This window comes from Neodiprion pinetum, chromosome 2 (assembly GCF_021155775.2).
Source record: "Neodiprion pinetum isolate iyNeoPine1 chromosome 2, iyNeoPine1.2, whole genome shotgun sequence".
NCBI lineage: Eukaryota > Metazoa > Arthropoda > Insecta > Hymenoptera > Diprionidae > Neodiprion > Neodiprion pinetum.
Window position 1 is genome coordinate 39,669,041 of NC_060233.1, and position 24,573 is coordinate 39,693,613.

At 44.2% G+C, this 24,573-nt stretch overlaps 1 protein-coding gene across 6 annotated transcripts in view; it reads left to right on the forward strand.

Annotated features, from left to right (window-relative positions):
- The window catches only part of LOC124212075 (uncharacterized), a 103,032-nt gene extending 79,870 nt beyond the window's left edge, over positions 1-23,162 (forward strand). For all 6 annotated transcript variants that reach the window (XM_046611806.2, XM_069133621.1, XM_046611805.2 and 3 more), the window contains 3 exons: positions 19,571-19,815; positions 20,265-20,397; positions 21,012-23,162. In XM_046611806.2, coding sequence (XP_046467762.1) covers positions 19,571-19,815; positions 20,265-20,397; positions 21,012-21,790 — 1,157 coding nt within the window. In that variant the 3' untranslated portion in view covers positions 21,791-23,162. The remainder of the gene's footprint in view (positions 1-19,570; positions 19,816-20,264; positions 20,398-21,011) is intronic.
- The last annotated feature ends 1,411 nt before the right edge of the window (positions 23,163-24,573 follow it).

Below are 24,573 nucleotides of genomic sequence, written 5' to 3' on the forward strand. Positions count from 1 at the left end.
TGCAGGCTGCTTGCCGGCTGGTGGGAGGCGACGCGGAGAAAACTGTTCGTGCAACGTTCCTATAATCGGGGTGCGAAGGTGTGGCGGCGAACCGCAGAAGCCAACGGGGGTGGAAAGTCGCGGGGGGACGGAGAAGCTCTAAAAGCAACGTGCAGTCGACCAAAAGGGCTCCCCGTCTACGGACCGGAGATAAAGTACGAAAGGAGTTGGGGGAGGATAAAGAGGGAAAAGAAAAGAAACGAGAAGAAGAGAAAAAGAAAAGAAAAATGAACGGAAAAGTAAAAGAAGAGAAAGATAAAAAAAATGTACGGCAGACCGCGGCATGGGAAAAACTAGCTTCAACCTTCCGCGCGCGCTCGAGCTCCGGAATCGCGAGGGAAAAGTTTTACGCTCGTGACCCATCAGCTCTTCTTCCTTTCGTTTTCCTTCACGTTTCGTGTAAGAGAATATGCTGGCGTGTGCTTTGATCGCTACACGAGTAAAGCTGTGTGTGTAGATTGGAGAAAACCGGCGAAGAGAAAATTTTTGAGAAATCGTTTAGTCAGAAATAATCGAACAACCAAAATAAGTAAATAAAGAAATAAAACGCGAGATGAATGGCGGAAATTTCTGGGATCGATAATTAATTATGTACGAAGATAAGGGAATGTTCACAGTTTTGTGCTGCTCTACCGGTGATGATTCGAGGGAGGTGGGAAAGAATGTTTGGAAATTATATCGGAAAAATGTGGAGAGAAACGGTGTATACTTATACAGTTGATTTACAATGTTAGGCGTCGAATATTAATTTAAACTTCTCTCAACACTTGCGTCTAAATGGACGCTCGGCTGCTTCCGCAAACCGAACTTCGGCCGAGTTCTGCATAATTGAACATTCTTTCAGGCACTCGGGTTGAAAACTAAAGAAAAAAAAAAAAACACGGTGGAAATAGAGTAAAACGAAGATGAAAAGAAACTGGTAGTATTTCGATTCATTATACGTAGACGCAGAATTTTCTCTACAATTGAAAGAGAAAAGAAAGAGAATGGAAGGAAAATCCTGCCAGAGAGGAGAGAGGAAAGTATATAAGGGGTACGAACGAATGCGTGGAGTATCGAAGGTTCGAATATTAATTCAACCGTTGGGACCCTTCGTTTTATTTCTATGGGATATCGACGGTCGGACGCTTTCGAACCTTTTAATTAGATACTTCCCTGAAATCTGGTGTTTTCAAGTAACTCGGGTGAATTTTAAGATCGAATCTCGGGATTGGCGCCCGCTTTATAAGACAAGTTGTTATTATTAGAGAAAGCCCCGCGTGTAGCTGTGTGGGTGAAACTCGATTTGATGTTTTAATTACACCCGGGTAATTATACCCTCGATATACGGTGCAGTGTATGATCGTATAAATCGCGTCGAGAGTATTCGCGGGGTGCCCTGATTTAATAAAAGCTCGAACAGCGAGGTGCGACTGCATCAATCAAAGCGAAACTAGGCAAGAAGCCCTGCTTAGCATAGGGAGCTCATTTCTGCGAAAAGACGAGAGCATGGCACCCGAGGCCGAAGTTTGGCTGGCTTCTCGGCGGCGAAGGGATCGCTTCATCGGGGGTGGTTTTGCCCAGGGTGCCACGGACGCGAGCGAAGGAAGACGAAACCGGCGCCTTTTATTAAAATGTTAAATCCAAGGTTTTCATATCGGCCGCGCGACTCCTCGAGAAGAAACCGCCAATTCGTTTCGTCTTCCTCGCGTCCCTGTTTTTCAATTTCATTTTCCTCTCCTCTATTATTTCAGCCAATTTCTTCTATTTCCCCACATACGCGTATACGGCGTTGCGCTTTATTCGCTGGCGCAGCGGCATCCACTTTCACCTATAACGCGGCCTCTGAGGCTGTAACAATGATCGATGGAGCGCGAGGCGAAGCTTTCCACTGTCTCCGACGGTCGGGGTGTGTTAAATAAGACTCGGATACCGGGGGGTAGCAGAAGAAATAACGCCGTACTTGAGGAAAGAATTTATGTACGCGGTATATGTACATCTGCACATTATATACAGTATATTATTTCAGAAACTGCTGCCTGCGCATGACTTTATCACTGCGCAAGCAAGAAGAGGGACTCGATCTTCCGTTCTGCAACCGGCCTTCTTCGAGGGAAATACGGACGAAATAGCTCGCGGAGTGATTTTACCAGTCGGCAAAACACACCGTCCCTGTATACGGAAAAGCCATATCTCTCACCTCACTATCCTACCGTCGATGTCGCAAACACCCGTTTCTCTCCGCAAAGTCAAAACGGACCGTAAACGCGGCTAATCAATTTTGGTTTTTACTCTCCATCCCGGAACACAACGGCTTTCATGCTTCTGTAGAACGAAAAAGAGACGCGCATTTATCAATGGCTGCAAGTCCGACATGACGTGACGGCCTATTCATGTATGTTTGGGGTTTATTTCTTGTAAAATTTGAAAGAATAATCACGCCTCACGACGTTTTGTTAACTCGATACGTGGCGATGCGAACTGGAACATCCGCTTTACAATTTTAGAAAAGCAACGTCAGATATTTTCGCGGTAATAATCAGGAAGAGTCGTGGACAGACAGATGGTCTGGAAGTGGCTTCATTTCCAACGTCAGAGCGGGATTGAAGTTCCGAATTTGAAAAGTTCCGAATTATTTGGCGGCGAAACTTGACGTAAATAAATGAAACTGAAGAAATAACAAAGTTTCGAATCGTCAGAGACCCGACGGCTCATACTTTCGAAATGCAAGATTTCGGAAATTCAAGTTACGATACAGCAAAATTCCGAAAAATAACGTCTCGATAGAGTAGAATTCCCTAAATTAAAATATACTCACGCAGCGTAGTTTACTCATCGAATGGGTGTAAAAAATGAGAAAACCCGAAAATTTGAATGACTGGGATTCCGAAGGTGAAAATATCGAGAATCCACGTCAACGAAAGATCAAAATTGAAAACTTTTCACTTTTCGAACTTTGATCGTCTGTTTTCGGACGATTCGAAACTTTGATGTTTCGTCAAAGTTTGATCTCTTTACTTCAAGTTTCGCCACGAAAAAAATCTGATTTCGGCGCTTTCGGAACTTTTCAAATCCGGAATTTCAACCCCACCGTCCAACGTCCTCATTCGCTCTGCCGCCGAATATAACTCTTTCGTTCACCGTATCTCGTTGAGGCGAAAATCGCTCACCGGAATGAGATACGATTTCAAAGAAGATGACTCGACAAGTGGAAGTCCGCGATAGGGGATGACCGCTCCGTTTTCGAGGGTGCGGAAGTTCGGCGACTAATTACACCCCGAACGGCGTAACACCGGCGGGCAAAGCAGCGCCGAGACTTCATTACTATTACTACTTGCCAACTCCACTCGACGCGAGGTAGAAGTGTAACCCTCTACCTCTACCCCTACCCCTACCCTCTCTCTCTCTCTCTCCTTCTCTCCTGTTGTAAGCTGACGGAGCTGAAATGCCTCGTTAAGAATTGCGGGAGTCAACGGTTGCTGTGCAGCAAATTTTCTAATTAGTGTAACCCTCACGCGAGCAGCTCGGAGCACGGCTATCGATCCTCACAGCTCGGTGAATGTTACATGTCATCTCGGCGAGACACAATTTACGCTGTTATTCACAGTTCCGAACAATCAAGTACGTTTCAGGGTTTTCAAAACTGTCAAGTACTTTTTTCGCATTCAAATTTTTTCGAACCGTAAAAATAAATCTAAAAAGACTGTGAAACTATTGTTAATAGTTTTTAAATAGTTGATATTAATTTCCATCCAAACGCTTCCGATTCCATCTCAATCACGGATCTTATAATCACGATACGCATGCGATACCGGAATTCTTCTGATGAAGCTGAAGAAGCTTTTGCTAGTCAAAGAGGTTACCATTATAGTTTGAAATTGGGTGAACTTTTTTGAACGGAAAAAAAGATGGCGTACATTATACATACACATGTCTGGTTCCCGGATGAACGCAGACCGGGAAAACTTAGCAGGCTGGATCCTACAGGACGGCGCGGACCTGGCGAATTTACATGCCCGCGACTTGTTCATGAATTTGGTATGAGACTGCAACTTTGAATCAGTTCACGTGGACGAGACCGAGGATCTTCTCTTTGTGCGCGTGTATGAATTTGGGCATAAATTTCCCCCCCACACTGGTAGACTTTATGGTCGACGGGTTAAACAACTTGACCCAGGAGCTACATATCACAGGCCTATAGGTGTACCCACCGGCTTTCATCTTTGCATACACCGGCTGTGTAATTTATGCCCAGCTCGGCCGGGACCCCGAAGACTCTTGTATCCGATACCGCCCGCTCCGATACGTCTACCCTATTGATAGTTGCCGCAAACTCGAGCCAAGCCACCCGATAGCAGGGAGCTTTTCCCGCAATTTGAGGAAACCGGATATACATGGTCTATCCGTGCTGCCAATTAGTGCAACTCGATGCTGAGCCGGCGCTGAATGTTTGATCAACCACCGCAGCATTAGCATTACCAATCAAAGGCAGTCTCGATCCAAGGTATAAGCTTCTTGAAAAACGCGCCTTGCGTCTCGACGCCACAGTTTCCGTGTCCGTGAAACCAGGCGTGCTTCCTTCTATCGAGTAAAAAGCCGGACGATGACCATATTGCGTAGATTATTCCGTTCACCCAGATCCCCGGAGAAGATCGACGATCATCGACGACATTGGTGGTCTGTACTTCTCGTCTGTGTCCTCGGGAAGTGCGCGCAATGTTTCCCTGCAGCGTTTCTGTCTGTGTGGGAGAACCGGGCGAGTTCTCACCCTGCGGTTTGGGGTCGAGGCGAGGTTCCCGTGGGAGATATCTGCGGCTGGAGGGTAGGCAAAGCGGAGCCCGCAGGGGGCCGTCGGGGGGCGGGGGCAGAGGGCGAAGGCTGCATTGCTCTGGCATAAAACTGACCACGCGGCTGCGGTGCGGCTGCTCTGCGGTTTCCGTGTCTGCACAGAGCGGGCGTTATTTGGCGGAGAAGACGCCATTATTCAAAAAACCGGATCAGATTCGGCGGCCGAAAGGCGCATGTCTTCGGTTTTGCCATTTTGGAAGATTCGTCCTTCGTCCCTATAGTTCGTACCGGCTGGTGTGCCAAGCGAATTGGAATCGAGATTGCGGAATATACACGCGCCCCTTTCGTTTTTGGATATTGTTTGTTTCAGAATATTCAAGCGTCTCCGTGTTGCGGAAGTTTGCGCTTAAGGGAGGTTTGAAGCCGCGACTTTACCGACGGAAATCCAAACTGGGAATGGATTTCAATTTTTGTTATTGTTATTATTTTTTTTATGTACTGCACCTTGAATTAAAACTACAAATCGCTTGACAAGCAATCAATGACCATCGCATGACGACCATTAGACAATCATAATAACAAAGTGAAAGTTCTTGGCAAAATGTCTGATTCTACTAATTTTGAAATCTACTAATGTTGTAGCAATCGAGAACACGTGAAAATCGAAAAGAAAAGTGAAAAATCAAATTATCTGAATTTTTGTAACTCTGGACGAATTTTGGGATGGTAATAAAACTGGAGGGCATTCAGGTTCGAAAACTTGTAAACTAAAAAAACTGTTTAACGTGTGAAAAATTTCGAAAGGGTGAAAAGCTGTGAAGGAAAGTGCCGAGTACAGACACAGAGGAATGTGTTATATCCCTGTTCTATATAATATCGACGGGGTCTTCCGGAAGTCCGGTGACGTCACAAGTTTGATTAGGTAAGATTGCCGTCTGCGCGATGTCCCTTCGATACGATGGCGTTCCTCAATCTACCTGCGCGATATAAAGGAGCGATTCGAGAGGGCGAGGAAATCAAGTTTGTCAACTTTGATCGTGGGAGTACGTTATATAGACGGAGCTTTTGCAACCTGGTTTGTGTGCATCGAACGATGCTGCGAAGGTGGCATCCACCACCCAATCGGTGTGTCTCTCAGTCCCAGACGTAAGAGTAATTTGATTCTATCGGAAAATAAAAGAAAAAAAGAAGAGAAGCTCTCTCGCTGCGACAGAAAAGTTTTTACCAGTAATTAAATGGAAAATTATTACGTGACGATGTGTCGACACTTTTTCAAACTACTTCGACGTCAAGTCATTAGTCGGGTGTATATGTCATTGATTAAACGATGAGCTTTTGGTCGATCGCTCGATTTCATCTGGGATCGACTAGTTACTGAGATTTGTCGGAATGACTTGTGTTTTTTCGTCTGTCTAAAGAGGAAAGAGAAAAGAAATACATTTCAAGTGTTCAAACAATTTGAAACACATTGATGCGGTTGAAGTGAAATTTTTCTCTAAGCTCACAACGTGGTGAATTTTTTCATACACAGATGAACTTATTCGTTATATCCCGCAGCCGTTTCTCCGCGGCTTCATGTTGAAATGAAAGTGCGCAAGAAATATATGAATTGTGATTTGAAAAGCGTTGAACATGTAATTTCGAAAGGGATTTATCGATTCTGCAAATCCAGAAAACGAGATCGAGATTCGTTATTCTTTTGCTCCTCAACGAAGGAGATCAAAGAATATTTAATGGTGGATTTTAATTAACGAGAGCTCACGCTCGAGAGTTTTATCGGTTCGTCGTAACGAGTTCAACGTGACACGCGGCTTACGGAACACGTGCGACGGAAACGATAAGTATCGCGTTGCAGTATCAGCTTCAAAACGGCGGATCATACGCAGTGAATATACAGATCCGCGTGTACGCAGAACGAAGGGAAGTTTCGAAGTCCCGAGCCTTGATTAATTTCCGTTTGCCTAGGTACACTCAGCTCCGGTAATCTCGAGTTGATTGATCCAGAGGCCATCGAATGAAACGAAAAAATTCCTCAATCAGCGCGCGCGGGAATAAATAAACGGAAGGAAAGGAATGAAAATGGTAAGGGGGTGGGGGGTAAAATAGTCGGAGGTGAAAATAAATGGAACGGAAGAAAAAAGGCAAAGAAAAATTTCAATTACCCGGATGTCCGTGGAAAAAAGAGGGATATACGAACTGTATGATTGTCGGGATAATGAAATCAGTCGCTGAAGCTCCGCCGGCAAGCGTCCAACAGATTGAAACTGCGGTTCGCAGGCGGTGCAGCCCTCGACGCGGGATACGCAACGCAACTTTACTGACGCAGCTTCATCCCCCTCACCCCCGTATCTATTAACGCTATCACGAAACATCCCGTTGGCTGATGCAGACTCGACTCGCCCGCTGGCGGAATTACAAGGGAGACAGTCAACACTCCTGATTCTCGAGACATCAAATTCACCTCACGCAAGGGTAGCAACGCTCCCCAATATCCTACCCCGAATGGACTAACGTTACGCAGATCATTCGGGTGTACTGCGAATTATAAGAAGGAAGAAAAAAAAAATGCAGCTTTCGCCGAAGCTTGTTGCAAGTACACATGATACAGGGACTGGGACATCGATATTCCCGAAATTGGGTTGTTTTCACGGTATTTTCAAAAGCTTTTCGTACGGATTTCATCTCAATCGGCCAAGTAATAATTCGCCCGTGACATACGGCAGAGCACAGAAAATTGTTTCTGCGTTTATGTGAGAAAATACACGTCGAGCTCCGGGGGGTGAAAAGCTGAGTTATACGGTTGGTGGAAAAACGCAAGGGTGAGATTGGAGGAAAGAGAATGTGGATAAAGTTTGAATGACTGACGGGACGGCGGCGGATGGGGTGCGGGAAGATGGCGGGCCGGGGTGGTTATTCGAATTGAATGTGACGTGGGCCGAGGGCCGAGGGTTGAAACCCGAATGTGCGACTTTCACCACGCTTGTCAACTTTCGCTCTGCCAACTCTTCCTCGATTTCCATTTACCCGCGTGTACCTGTCCCTAACTTCATATGGCGGGTGTTACAGCTGCGTGTGCTGATTACAAATGCGGATCGGTGTCGTTGCGGATTTCGGACCGGATGCGTTATTTTACTGATTAATTAAGGGGTTATGCTACCGTAATCAGCATCCAACCAGGCTAATTTTTGGAAATTTATTTCGGAAAAACTGCAAATGCAATATTATCAATTTTTTCACATGTGATTATGTACATTTTAAGGATGAGCATTTTTAGAGACGCTCCGTAAAATGTACAGAAGAACATATACAGAAATTAATGATATTGCGTCAGCAGTTTTTGAGGAATAAAATCTCGGCAATTGGTCTGTTTAGACGCCGGTAACGGTAGAATCACCCCTTAAGAAAGCCATTATTCGGCACAAATGATTGGGTGAACGGTGAGCGGTTATTAAAAAAAAAAAAAAAAAAAAAAAAACACGGAATGCTGATACTTGACGTGTAATGAGATTATCGTAAAATTTGTGAAACTTGCTACGAGATGACTCATAGACGCAGAAATCTCGACGACAATCGACACGCGACACGTTATTTATGCCAGAAAAGTTCCACGGTTATAAATCACGATCCAGTCGCTGTATATAATATATAATATATAATATAACCGCTTGCCGGAATACTTGGCGTTAACTTGGCCGAGTATCTCTAGCCTTTGGCGACCAGACTTCCATAATTAATGAATTAGCAAAACTCGTGACAAAGTTTCCTCCGCCCACACGGTATATATCCTTATTAAATTCTGTCAAGTTGTACGAATCCCGACGGCCGGAATTGGAATTCCGCACAATCGGCTTAACCCCTACGTTTTTATCATAAATTGCGTCTGGTTTTAAGGAAAAATTGAACCTCCGTAAGTAATTAAATATGCAGCCGTCGTGCATCGGTGATTAACAATAAGGATCCAGCCGTGAATTCTTTAATGCGCTACTCGAAGCTGCCGAATCGAAAAATCGTTTTCCGGTATTTTCCAAGCCCTCGAGTAGCGCGAGTAGTGCGTCAACTGTTGCGGGGCATTTTATATTCCCCTTCACACTTTCGCAAGCTCGAACACCATCGCACACGGGTTATAAATGCACTCGGTGAACCCCGCGGCTACCGGCGGACGGGTATATATTTTGCAACAAATTGCATCCCCGACAAAAGATGCACCGGCGTGGGCACGACGGGTTGTGCAATTATTTGCCTGTCATGACTCGTATTATACAGCAAGCTGACGTCGATGCTCCCGCGGTTTACATACTGCGTCAAAACACCCAGTGCACGCCTCACGTCGCTGAGTATTTCAGCTCCGGAGGGTAAGAAAAAAAAAGTCTGCGTCAAAAATGAATACAAAAACAACCGTTTGAAATACCATCGTATAAAAGTCAATCGCTGTGACGTTGATATGAGAAATTTTCTTCCTCGTATTACGGTGATTTTCTGGCCTACATTTCCCCAAAAGCTTTTCCATTTCTGACCGGCGTATCGAATTTTTTTACGGTTCAATCGACGCGTAATCCAGTAGCGAGGTAAACTTTCGTCTAATTACTGCGAGGGAAGAGTTAAATATTAGATCAGTAGACGCGTCGCTGTTTGATTACACAGGTCTCCCCTAATTTCATTCAATAGGTAAACCCAGGTAAGTGTAAAGCGCGTAAATAATTGTGTAGCGAGTTAATTTCTCGCTTTTCGAGTAAATGGCATTGGTGTTGGTATCCAAACCGGTCGCTGTGTTGAAACCAAAAATATTATATTCGGGCGAGGATCGTCGTTGATGCCGATGGTACGGCACTATATGTACATATGTAGGTGTGTATGGGAGAGAGTGAGAACGAATGAATTTCGTGAAAGCACCTTGTCAATATGTAAACGGTGCCGAGATATATGCGTATGTGTATGGCATCGACACACCGGCGTTCGTTTTCCGCACGTATCTACATCATTCGCGATAAGCAGACGCCGTAGGTAAAGATCGAACTCCTTTTCTCCCCCGCACCGTTTCGCTGTCAATATTCAAAGAGTCGGTGGCAAAAAAGCACTCAAAATAATTTTTGCGTCGTTGATCGTCGCGAGCGACGCGCTTCAGGCGAATATGAGATGTCTGCAAATGTATACGCGACTCGGGCAACAAAGTCTGGAAAAAAATTTGGACAACCTTGTTTTACTACCTATTCGAATATAGGATTATCTATCAGCCAAATTGTAGTCGTTAAAATACAAGCTTTGGAAACCTAGGTAGCTATAAAACTTTCAGTTTATTCGGTTAGTGATGAAAATATCACGAAATGAAGACTAAACAAGTTCAAATGAGGTTATAATATAGTTGAATTAGTTCAAAACAATGTCTACTGGGTATATATATACATATACATTATACATATATATATATATATATATATGTATGTCAAAACAAACAAAAATCTCGGTTTAATAAAAAAAAAACTTTTCAGACATCAAACTATTCAGCAGTATCTTAATGAAACAATTACATCGTATGTTAAACTTCAAAAAAGCATAGCTCATTTTACTGGTAATCGAATTATCTAGAAATCTCCAAAATTAACATTTTTATTGAGCTCTAGAATCGTTGACCGGAATAACAAGTTTCGTAAATTCAACACAGGTTGCATATTGTATAATTTTTTAATGCTTCATTTCAAAATATATTTACCCAATCGAAACTCAATGTCAGTTGATTTGTGCGAACAACGCTACGTATTCGGCATTGATAAAAGGTAATGTAAGCCGTCAGAGATTATTAATCACTAAATTATTTCGATAAGAATGCAGGGTTTTTGATTCACTTTATACCACAGGTAAGGATAAAGCTGATCATTTTTTGTTTTTCAACTTTATTGACCGACCTGTATACCTGAAACATCCCTTATCGGTGGTAAAAATGAGTTATTGCGAGTTCGCGAGAGCGGGAGAAGACTTTTGATGATCAATAAAGAACGGAGGCAACCGTCTCCTCTATGAGTAGGAATTTTCCTGGATTTAGAATATGTGCAGCCGATGGCAAAAGCCTCGAGATATTATGATTTAGGGGTTGAAACGTAGGGTGGCGTTAGGCTGAACGCAGGCTGCCCGATGCGGTGATATAGACGGCGGAGCGGGGTCGGCTGCTTGATATTCAAAACGAACCCTTACCAACTAATAGCCGTAAATCTTGCCCCTATTTACCGCAGGGGAGGATGGCCAACATTGGGGGCACCTGCACATATCGACTCAAAACCGGCCGCGCGACTAACTCGGTGGAAAATGTGCCGGACTGATAACGAGCCCCCGATAGCTAATTGGCTCCGTGAATTTACATTCGCGTATAGTTTAGACGCGTTCATACGAATCGTGAATCATTTTTATGCCAGCTGACGGTGCCTGGTTCGTTTCGCGAAAATAACGGGCCCAGTTATCGTAACATTATTGCAAGCTTGAGAGCCGCGCGGGGGAAAGAAGGGCGAATAATATCAGCGGCCATATTAACTTCTTCTGAAAGCTTAAATCTCGAACTTCTCTCCCGCAGCTGTATTTCAGAATACCTCGAGTTCGTTTTTACATAATAATGCTTTATACACTCTTTTGTGCCGGTAACTTACACACACACACACACGCACGCACGTGTGTACAGAGGCTGAAGCAGACGCGGTCACAAAATCTTGCTCCGCAAATTCCCAAAGCCGGTCACGCGCCTCTCTTACAACTTTTCACGATGACAAATTAAAATCTTACACACTTTGTTCCCTTTTGTTGCGCTTAGGCATTGATATTCGGAGAATTGTTACAGTTAGAAAATAATGTAAAATCAGCACGTCCGCTTGAAATATCCAGTCGCACGTTGACGTATTTTTAAATAACACTTTCTTCCCGGACTCGACGAAATTTCTGATCTTGGAAATAAATATGGCCACGAGTTGGCCTGGAACGGATTTAAATGGAAGCGAAATCGTGTCAAGCGGAAAGGTGAGAGGCACCGTTTTGTAGATGAAAGAAGCCGTGCCGAGTTCACGCCATTGTGACGATGAGATGTTTCATTCGATTTGCGCGAGTACACAGACTCCGTATATATGTTATACATAAATACTGTACGCATTGGGGATTAAATTCTGTTTGAGAACGATTATACAACTGTTGCCGTTTTTACGATTTTTTCAGCGAACCATTTTTGGTAGAGAAAAAATTCGGCGAACTGTTTGATTTTCATTCGGGCATACAAGAGTCGGGCTTTATTTTTTCGCAACGCGGACGTGCATTCGCGATTTTGTTTGTTTTTTAAAATCGATACCCTTTCACGTGAGTTGTTTAACAATGTTCACCCTTATTGTCTTGATTGATACCGTCAGTGAATTTTGCATGGATTTAAATGAGCCCAATTTGGTAGACTGCAGGTACATGCGTACAAACATGATTCCATTATTTAAATGCATAGAATTTTTGATTCAACCTCCACCCTGCAACGCGTACGTCGAGTACTGTTAATTTCACCTTTCCAACTATTTCCGCCCGCGTATACTCGGGAATTTCCAGAAGGGTTTTTAATTATCATCTGTTATCCTTTATTACGAGTTCGCGGCGATATACTGCAGCGAAACATCGAGTCCATATAACGCTGCTAACAACATCGGACCAACTATTTTACGTCTTTATTGGAGGCCGCTGGCGAGAATTACGCTCTAATTGGCAGTACGGAATTTCTTTCATATTTCACTACCGGTGGAGCGATACAACGGACCGATTAATTCCACGGATACAATTCCGTCGGCAGAAATTGAAACGATGGAAATATTTTCAAACCAAACATGTGTCTGCGATCGAATCTCGGCTGTTGACAAATCGAGTTTCAGCTGCAGTATGGGTATGATACCTGCGATTACCCGTTTGCACGGTGGATGGAAATCGATTCCTGTAATTCCATTCTCTACGTTCAATGTGAAACGACTAGTAGGTTATTCTGAAATCAAACCATTCCGTCGTGCTCTGCTAGTAGAAGTTAAATTAATTAATCGGCCTCCTGGGGACGCGCGAACAAACGCAGTTAAGCCAGGAATTCATTCGATCTTAAAATTGTAATAAATTTCCCGATTGCATGCATTAATTACACCGGTGTGTCGCAGAGCGATGATTTGGAAAACCTCGGTGAAAGTCGTATAAATTGAAAAAATACGACGACACTTCTAAAGTAGGAGAAAAAAATTTCTCGTCTGTATTTGACAAATTTATTAACATCGGGAAAAAAAAAGAACATTCCTATAAACTAGTTTCAGAGTGTCTGTAACCGATGAATAAAATAAAACATCGTAATAAGCCGAGTGTTCAAATAGCCTTTAACATTATCAGAAAATTGACAATATCCCCGAATACCGAACGCAGAAACAATGTTGCTCGAGTCGGGCAGCAGCAACGACGTGGTCGTTAATAACTCGGACAGGACAAGCAGCCGCAGGGTGCAGCAGAGCGGAGAATGCGGCTAATTATTCATGCCCATAATTAAAATGACACCGGCGACCGCAATCAATTAATAAACGTGGAATCTCCGCTCGGCTGCAGGGTTACAGCTTGCAGGCCTTCGGAGCCGATGGGTGAGGGATGGGGGTTCATTGATGAATACCGATAGGTATGAGGTGGCGAGGGGGGTGAGGGGAGGTTGCGAACCCGCATTATCGACAGGCGGGTGTATTAATCCGGACGGAATTGAGCTCGGCGGTGATCGAAGAATCGAACCACATTCGCACCAGCCGCATCATTCGATCCGCATACAGCTTCTCGATCCCCCGTTAATCTCAGCAATAAGCTCGCCACGCTGTCGGAATCGGAATTTCCACCTTCGACCTTCCGCGTCGTCATGTGGACAAGAGGCGCGTTCGAAATGTATTAAAAGTGTTTTTTTCTTTTTTTTGCTCCTCAGGTTAACACTCGGTGCAATTCGAGGCTGGATATTAACGCTGCTGCAAGTCCAACTCGCAGTAACAAGTTCTTACCTAGAGAAAATCTTACATGTAAGAAGCGTCCGTCGACTCGGTATTCAAACTCTGACTCACCGCGTTGCCGTTTCGAAGCACAGTGAAAACGGAAACTTCGAGAGGATAAAGGAAACCGCGTAAAAAGATTAAGATACCCGCTCTATAATCGCAATGACAATGAGATCTTTAATCGCATCGGCTTGGACTCTGATGCTGGGTTGCAACGCCCGTACAATGGAAATTCGAATTTCTGGAAGGTTTTCGAACACAAATTTTGACGGTTCTCGACGCTTTGGAAACGATTTGAAAAGTACATTGTCGGAAGAATTTTATGTTCCTGCGTCCTTTTGAAGTTTCAACGTCATCCTAGCTTTGATGCTTTTCAATTTTCTTCTCGACAATTCGATCTTCCGATTGACACGTTCCTCAACATTTTTCACGAGGTTTTGGGGAAAAACTTTCACCACGGTTAGTCTCCGCGTTGCCGGAAGTAGCTTCATTAGCCACGACGGCTGGTCGAGGATCTTATAGAAGAGCGCGGTACTGACTTAATCAGGTTATCAGTTAATTGAGTGTAACTCATATTGACCGTAGGGCCAATTTGCCAATAATTAACTTATTACGGCTTAACTCGGCCGGGTGAGGAAATCCGGTTTTATTCCGCGACGGCTGATTCTTACATCGATCGAAAGCAGGGAGTCGGACAAGTTGAATATAGTCGGGACAGTTGAGATATAGATACACGGTCGTTGGGAAAGTTGGGGGGCAATAATTAGCGTCTTCGGTGTATCGTATTGAGCATTATCGAACCGGCGTGGAGTTCAGGGCGCATTAACAGCTTAATCCTTCTTCTTCTTCGTCGTCTTCTTTTCAAGCTGCGCGGTTCGTTTTTTTACCTCCTCAAACCCTTCTTTTCGCACGAATTGGCAAAAAGATGTATAAGGGGAGGTACAAATTGAAACTTGAATCGAGCTTTCGTTTGAAAAGTGATCGATCATCCTCGAGAGTCTAGAAACGACCAAAGTTTGTTATAAGAACCCTTGAACGGGACTTGGAAAGATATACCGTCTACATTCTGCAGGGGAAGGGGGGGAGGGAAATAGTCATCGGGGCTTATACTATATAGTTGTGTAAATATACGTATATATATATTGTATATACAACGAACACGGAACCCAAGCCCGCATATAATATTGTATACACTTGCGAACGAACGAGAGACGCGAGTGCTCAATTCTGAGGCTGGCAGTTGACTTGCAAAAAAAGTTATTTACCCTTCGCGGAGAGGCCGGGCTGCTAAGGTCGAGGGTGTTCCACCCCCGGCGGCAAATATTTGCCCTAAGATTGGGGTGAAAACGGGTTGGGGATGGCAACGAACAAATAAAACGGAATATACGAAACGTGTGAAGAAAATAAACACTCCTAAGATAAAAGGAAATCGAGATGTGTCAGGCACGGATCTACTTTCAATAAACGAGACTCGTTCGCTCTGTCTCGCGTCGAGTCGACTCGGCAAAAATAGCAATAACCCCCACATCACCCTCGAGTTTCATTCATTCTATTTTACTCGACCCAAGTGGTGAGAAAGAAAATTACAACGGAGCTGAACGGACGTCGCGTAAAATCCGAGAAACACAACGGCTGAGCTTGCGAATTGTGTATAACGGATTCAACTTTGCCGATAACTCATTTCCCTCCAATCTAGTTATTTCTTCTCTCGCAAAAAATAAAAACAACGTGTTTTTTTCTGATCATTATCCTGTCTCCGTTCTATTTTTCCTAAGGTTGTTGCTACTTTACTTTACGATTGCGAAAACATTCAAAATAGTCGAAAATTATCTCGTACACTAATTGAGGTGCATCTCCTCAGATGACTTGATTGAAGATTCTCACTCCGCCGATTCTCGGAAATGTTCTCCGACGAGCTGCTCGATTTCTTGTCGTACAATCAGCAATAATCAAGAGGAAACTGTTTTACTGACCATGGGACGGAGTCCGACGTTTCTCGTCCTTTTGACCCTGCGAAGACGTTTCTTGCCGGGATTTCACGAGCTCCCAGAATCCTCCGGAGTCGCGGAAACGCCGCCCTTCCGCATTAGAGGCTCTGGAACACGTGTATCGCTAACTAGAACTAATTGGTAAACAGTCTGAGAAACGCTCGCCTAATCCATATCATTTCCAACCCTACCGTGCCGGCACAAACATGACGTTTGGATTAGCAACAGTTACCCGAAAACCGAGAGACAATTGCGAAACGTGTTTGGTTAAGTTTACGCATTCCGTTCCCTGATACTGATTGCACTTGCAAAAGTTAGCGTTCCTCTAATCAGTCGATTCACATTCCAAGCTCCCTCACATTTCTTCTCGCTGATTGAAAAGTCCGGGTATTCGGAATTAAGCAGCGTTTTACAAAATTCGCCTCTTCGTTTCCGACTATACTTCACCTTTTTTTTTCTCCTCGATACTACAACGTACAAAGCTCGATTGCTTCCTGCCGAAGAAAAGCAGGAATTCACTGCTTTTACTCTACCAAATGGTTTTCCGTTATACATATTATACATGTACGAAATATTTCTCGGTATAGCGAAACGATCAACGACTTCCTGCAATTTCTTGAGAAATGAGATATATTACTTACCAAAAAATTATTCTCACGGTCATCGTTTCTTTTATATTGCAAAATACGAAGAGTGTCTCAGCCTCGAAAGTTCCGACCAATTATCCGCTTTGCAAATCCGAAACGCGTTAATTTTTATCCGCCTGCATTACTGGCCGAGTTTAAGGCGCGAATTTCTCCTTTTGACACCGCTGAAGAGGTGTAAAAATATTCCTAAGCGACACAACAAGTGATGCCTGCTATACGGGTAACCGGCAAGTTTTACTGGAGGGTAGATCCTGACGATGCCTATAAAGATATACGAAAGCGACGGTCGGAGGGGTGGCAGGCTGGAAAGTGTAATATTCGAGATAAACAACTTGAAAATCGATCCCCCGGTGATATTCGGCGGCAAGTTAGGCGCGCCGGAAAATTCTCCATTATGTGCCCGATTTTCCCAAGTTGTAGTAAAAATGCCTAGTTCTAGACTCGGGCGGGGACTCGAGTGTCTGATGTGGAACATCCAGGATCCGAATAATGCAAATGAACGATTCCCTCCACCCCTCCACCCCCTCTCAACCCCCTGATCTGAGCTGAAAAAAATATCCGATATCTGAAGACGAGATTGATCTTGAACCTGATTCCGAAACGGCGCGATTTCGTCGTAAGCTCGGCTTGACGCTTATGCAAATTTCGAGTTCACCTTCTTTTTTATATACGTCAGCTCGGCTTCGCTCGCGACGAGTCGACGGTCGGATGTGGCGTTCTGCGCGAGGACGGGGGTGAAAATCGAGCTTTCCGTTTGCTGTAGGGAGCTTTTTGTTGCCCCCGGTTTATTGGCTCGTTTCGAGACGGAATTAAAATTGCAACAATTTATATTCTGCGCGCAGAACGACCGGCCGATGACTGATTCCATCGATTGATGTCCCCGCCATTTGAAAGCCAGTTTCCTGGAAATTTTATCGGAAATTACTTAGCCCCACCCTGAAAAACTCTGGACGAACGTATTCCTTCCATTTCTTCTTCTCTCTCTCTCTCTCTCTCTCTCTCTCTCTCTCTCTCTCTCTCTCTGCCGTCTTTGAATTATTTTCTCTTCTTAATTCGAGTCTGACAAACCGTCACCAATCAGTGACAATCGAATCTGCTGTTAAAAACTCACAACAATTCTTCACAATTCCTGGAAATTCTAGTCCACCAATTAATTCTAAGCTCCAGTTAAGGTGTGTCGTAATTAGTTACAAGTCGCACGATGTGTACGCCACGTTCTTGGTTTCAATTGCGACGCGAATTCAAATACTACGCTTGAAACCCTGCGGAGCTTGCGCCCTTTGAAATAGTCTCAGCCAAGAGCTTTTCGGATGAGAGAAGCGGAGAAGCGATGTACCGAAAACCGCGAATCAGGGCTTCTTCTGGTTTTTGCTCGTGAGACGATGAATAATTTCCGTTGATTAAAATTGTCGCATGTATCGCCATGAGAGATTATGCAAGCTCTGAAGTTATGAATATTGCAAATATACAATAAGGAAATAATAATTTTATCCCGATTTAATACACCGAGTTATGTTATGTATTCTTTGATCCTCCTTCTCCATCTTTCAACTCTGAATACGTTTCCTACAAATATCATACACGTTGAGAATGTAAAGTAATTTTATGTTTTGTTTACGCAAGATTGTATAAATAAAGATGTTAGCCGATAATAACTGCTCTGTACCGTGATACTAGGTTAACAATTGAGGATAAAGAGCTGTTCCGTAAGGGTGAAAGAAAGTGAAAAAAGAAAAAGAAGAGAAAGACCACGGAGCGGTTGAGCGGTAATTTCGTTTTATTTTTTATGCGGTGTTTTTTTTTTCTTCCTCTTTTTATATACCTTTTTGTGTGTACCTGCGGCTTGTGTATACATTTGTGTAGCGAATACGCCGAGGGTGAAACAAGCGAGCGCGGAAACGGGGGTTCACGGAAAAGAAGGAGGAAAAACAGGGGAAGAAACGAAAATAGTACTAATCAAATGAGAAAAACGTAATTAATGAGAGAGTAAAAAAAAGAAGACTGAGATACGTTGGCATTTAAACCGCAGATTGATTGTCGTTGGCTGAGAATGATAAACATTCCGACATTTCAAGTTCGAATTATCTTTGTATGTTATAATTTTACGCGACAAACGATAAATAAATAAAGTGAAAATCACACTTTCAAATCTCATGTATCAGTAGAATTTTTATTTCATGTAATAAACCGATGAACGAATTACAATTTATGGAATATAAGATTGCAATTAGCTGTGCAAACACAAAACAAAAAGGAAGAAATCAGACTGCAAATAACATTTCCAACCAGGATGTTGGAGATTTTTTGTTGATGTTATTTCTGAGCTTATTCCAATAGGAATGTATTAAAAATATTCAAACACCTTGAACATCAGGGTGTAATTAAGTATACGGTGTTTGTTTTCTTGTTTGAAAAAATTGTTTTCAACTCACATAACGGAGCAATTTTCCAGCTCGTCAAGTTTCCCATAACCGTAAAACAGTAGCCCTGATAGATAGTCGGTAGAGGGTTATAAATAACCCGACGAGATAATTACACGGAGCGTGGGTCCGCAATAAAATACTAAACAATGTTTGTTTTTTTTTTTTTTCGTTACCAACGACTGTATTAATAATGTAGCGAACAGATTTACATCGGGGGTTTCGGGGCAAAAAATAGCTCTTCGCCGTGGACCGAGATGGATAGCAGTTTCCCCTCTTTCCACCCTCGATCCTCTCGTCCCAAATCCCTCTCACCCCATGGCTTACCCAGGGCTGCAAGGCGACTATACGACCGACCCACTATACGCCTAGTCGCTCGGCCGGCTATATACTCGGCCTGGAAACCAAAGACCCGTATTATATTGTAAGTCCATTAGGGTTTTTGTCATATCTTCCCGGTGCCTTTTTATTTCCCCGCTGGAAGAATGGAAGGAAGCAAGGAAACCCCAACGGGGAAACTCCATCGCCTTATTCGCACACCCCCGTGATACAGATGTCCGTGAAAACGGATGACGCATCCCTGCAAAATTACTCTCGTTAGTTTGGGCGAAACGCGCGAGAGAGGAAACGGAAGTTGACGCGGTTTCTTTTCCCTTCTTCGCACCCATCAATCTCACCATGAAATTTTGACATCGCCCATGTTCCAGGACTCTCCCTGGGCGGCGGCCTCTTCGTCCTGGCCTCCGCTCTCTCGGATGCCTCCCTCGAGCTGCCCCGGAAGTACAACGTCTTTCCCTCGACCTCCAGGTCGCAGTTCGACGAGAACGGTCTTCCGCAGTACCAGTACGGCTGGTGCCTCCAGCTTTCCGGCCTCGCCCTGATCCTCGCCGAAGTTGCCGCGCTGCTCACGGTGTCGGGTTACATGGCCCGTTTTCCCACCGTCGAGGACATGGTGAGTGGCCTCGCATTTTTTACGCACGAGAACGGACTGTTTCCGGCCTTTTCCGCCAAATCTGCAGATCGCAAATTGACGATGAACCGTTCGCCGGCCTAACTGCGTTAACCGCCGTGTTTCACGAATGTATCGATCATTATCGAGAGCGCTATCCGGTCGGTTAACAGCGCGCCATAATCCGTCTGGAAATTCGATTTCCCCATTTCGATCAGCCGGCACCAAGCCAGCCTCGACTAATCACCGGCTTAAATCGGTGGTCCGCATATGCAGTCGCGTTATAAAAACTCGAATGAGACAAAAAAGCCGGCTGCTTGAATCGTAGCTATCCAGGCTTTAAAAAATTTCACAAAACCCATATGCAGGGGGTGAAACGGCAGCGCGTGTAAACGATGCCGTGGTGCGACGTCACTGTTAAAAAACATTCAAACTTCCACTTCGTTCTCCAGGTGCGGGTCATGGTGCCGGGGGCCGAACGAAAGCTTCGGGAACAGCGAGGCCTCAGCTCCGAGTACCTCGTTAGAGCTCACCAAAAGTCTCCGGGACCACCGCAGAGTCGCGGATTTCACCAGGCAACAAAAGGTGAGCTCAAATTGCGACCTAGCCCCGCATACACGTATCACTTCGTCCGGACCAACTCGCCCTCTGTCCGGCAGAATCCTTTTCTCAAGATAAACAAGAAGAGAGGAGGACCGTGTACCCAGGTACCACACAGGTACCTACGTACACCGATGCATGATCCTTCTACGTCCTACGAGACGTGGGGTTGAATCGTATCGTCGTCCCGTTTCGTCTCTTCTTGTACTCCCTGAAACGTGTTTCCTCTCAAAATGCAATTCTAACGGAGTCGGGGTTGTGCCAATAGAAGGTGGATTCGTTTGATGGAGCTTGGTGAAAAGTTTGCGTACTTGACGATGTTCCGCTGATATTTGGTGAAAGGACTTCGTGAGAAGCTTATTCGCCAAGATGGATTTTTGATATTTATTTAAACCGTTATAAGGTGAAAACCGAACAAAGTCTGATTCATTGTGAGAGCTTCATCGAACTTCGGATACCTATCGGCGATACTTTGGCACGAAAAGACCGATTAGCGTGCTCACAGAAGTCCTAAATAGCGTTAGCTTTCGCGATTGACACAGCATAGGTAATCACCCGTCAATAAACAGCATTCATTAGAGCTTTAAATCCTTTTACAGGCCCGCAACGTCTGCCGGAAGAGGGTACTTCGCTGCTGTGCAAAACGGCCCCGGACATATGCGCGTCAAATCCGCAGGCGATAAGTTACGTGGACAAAACGGACCTGTCGAACATGTTGCCGGCGTACGGCGACAGCAACAAAGGCGTCGATCCGCGTTTCACGTTCGTCGACAAGCCAGAACAGAGCATAATCGACTCTCGACTGAGCGGATTCGCCGATAAAGAGAGTCTCATGGACTCGAGAATACTCTCGGGCTCGCGGCAGAACATGATCGCGTTTACCGACGGCAAGGATCACGCCGTCGGCGCCGAGCCAAGGTACACGGAATTTTCCGGCCGCGGTGAACAGAGCGTGGTCGATTCGAGACTCAGCGGTTTCGCCGACAAGGAAGGCCTCCTGGACTCGAGACTCGGCGGGTACGCGGAAAAGGGCGAGTCCCTCCTGGACACCTCCTTCGGGTTCGACACCCAGTACAACAGCCTGGCCGGACAGACGGTGCCCATAACACTGAAGCACCACCAGAACACGACGGTATCGGCGATCCAGTCGCAGTTCATATACCAGAACTTCGGGACCATCCACTCCGGCATCCTCGGGGTCTCGGAGCCGGGGACCAGCTCGAGTTCGAACTCGAGTCAGCGGAGCATGACGCTCCAGAACCCGAAGAGGAAGTCCCAGATCGCCCAGAACACGTTCAGCACCCTGGAGTGCGAGAAGCGGAAGCGTGGTCCCGGGGTGACCGGGAAGGGCGGCTACCACGCCGGAAGTGCCGTATGACCGCCGCCGCCTCCCTCGACGCCCAGGTAACTCCGCGAGGACGAAACGCCGCTCTAGCTTTCCCGTTTTCGAAGAGGGATCACGGAGGGCGGTTCGCCTCGGATCGAGAATTTGCGGATGACGGAGGGGGTCGAAGGTCGGAATTACTAGCGGCACGGCATTGCGCTCGACAATCGCTTACTTCGCTTGGTTGCGTGAGCAGGGATCGTTACGATCCGGCGATCCGCGCGCTGCGACACGTTGGAATTGCGACGATAGCTACTTCATCACCGAGGACGTATCGCTGTACGATTTGCGTCGTACCGGAGTAGGTACTCGTAAGAAGGTCGATTCTGTTCGACCCATGTGATAATTTGAGTATAACGAGTCGAAAAACTCGCGGCTAGATACCTTGTGTAATTTACCTATTCGTATATTCAGTTTACGTCCGGCGGGTTTACGTTAAACATAGGTATACAGTGTTTAAGGAATGGCTACAGGTTAAGTGTACATACGTTATAACATACTTGCATAGTTGTACGGCGTTCGGATTAAGGAGAGAAAAGATGAGGTAATAATCAAATCCTACTTACGGAGCATGGTGCAGGAAATGAATATAAGGGTAGTCGCTAACTCTCTAGAATTAAGATCGTAAGACCTATAGCGAGGCGAGAATAGATTTAAAAAAAAAAAAGAAGCTAAAAATATATAAATGAAAATTTACAGATAAATTCTAATAAAACGTAAATATAACCACAGATTTCGATTGTATAGATAAAAAGGTTCGAATTAAACTCGTATAAACGTACCCCAATATAAAATTGATTAATAATCATTAACTATATATATATATATATATATACATACATACATAGAATATAATACATAATAATAATAATAATAATAATAATATCAATCGATAGACACGAAAATATTCAATATATATATATACATATACATTTCATGGGATGCAAATTTGGTTGAATATTTTCGAATCGGTTAAGGGAGTCAGCGGCCCGTGGAAATAACCGTTGTTGAATAACGATTAGCGATACATATATTTGTTCACTATAACCATCAACATATCAAATTGGGTGAAATGAATAAAAGAGTAATGCAATGATACACGACTGATCAGAGGTCACTCGGGATCTGACACTATCACGGTTTCGTTTTGGATATTTCCTCTTCGTTTTCGATACTGTCTTTACATCCAAGGGGGGAAAACGTTCCGTATTTCACCCCAGGCCGAGCTCAACCCTCTCCCGAGCCGAGCTTCTTGCGGCTTTCACCACATGGCGACGGTGTAAAATTATCGGAGGGCAAGGCTGTTACCGCACACACACACACACACACACATATATAAATATATACACATAAAATTAAACCATGTTCGTAGATGAATGTAATAAAATGTTTTTTTCTATAACAAAAGAAACGAAGGTTTCATCTACGTGTGACAGCTTCAATTTTACTCCCCGTCAAGTCCTCCTTCATCCCTCGCCTCGTTAATTGTGGTACGAAGGCAGCAGCTGCGCGCTTCTCCAAACTATCAAAGCGCTAATTTAAACCCTACGGTTGGTAGGTAACCTCGAATCTGAACTTTGAAACGACGAAATGGAATCAATCGAGTGTGTTTGGTTTGTCCTTGATTACAAAGAGCTTGTAATGTTCGAAGTTGCCTTGGATCGATTCGTCGAATTGCTGAGCTTGCGGGAGCTAAATTCAAGATCAAAGTTCAACGGGAAAGAGAAGAACAATGAATTTCTTTTCTCGATAATAACGTGATGATTTATCTTTCTGTTCCAAAACGCGTTTCTGCTCTAACCGTAAACCGATTTTTTATACGATCGTAATTCAAAGGTCGAGAGTGAACCACTTTAGTGAAGTTTATTATTCGAAACCCTGTTTCTCGCACAAATTCACCCCTTTTTCAGTCGCGTATATTGCACCCGGATGAAAACGCCTCACTGAATATTTTCACAGCGAGTCGCATTTCTGTACTATTAAAAAAAAAAATCAACTCATTCCATCCCCAGCAGTGATATAACCGAACTTGTAATCCTCGTTCGAGAGATAAGAATGTATACATATTCCGCGGTACGGGGTGCATATTTTAACTCGCTTTTTTTTTTTGCGGCAAGAATCTGTCGTATTTTGCCTCAAATTCGAACCAATTTTTTTTATCTCCCTTTTCCTGTTTTTCACGTTTAATATGCATGAACATATAACCCGGTGCATACGTGACTGGGTTTCAGCTGACAGTTTCATACATATGGAGATGGGAAAAAGAAATGTTGTAATTTAACGCAACAAGCCCAGCTGCAGAAATTTCTCCGGCGGCAAACGCATCCCGGTAAATCAATGTGGTCGGTTTTCGCTAAGCGCAGGCGCCGCTGTTAGTTTCTGAAGAAATTTCAGTCGGCAGCTCTACGCGCCCTGTTGAAATGGAAAACTATGCCCAAGATCTCATGCAAATCAGAATTTTCCTGAAACATCTTCGAAATTCGTAGTTTAAATTTCAATATGGCTCTGAAATAATAATATATCTGTTTTCACTTGAGTCTATAGGAGCTTACTATCGAAACTAAAATAGAGGATACTGAAAATTAATACATAAGATCTATATACTTAACAGGTTTCGTCTGTTACGGCATTTCGTTCATCAAACAGCCAATTTAATCAATTTCATCAATGGCTCAAAGAAACATCCCTGAATGCTGTGAATAATCGAGAAAATTCAGAACGTTCGATCGAACGGCTGCAGAAACAATTTTAGCAAAGCAAACGAGAAAAGAAAAGGA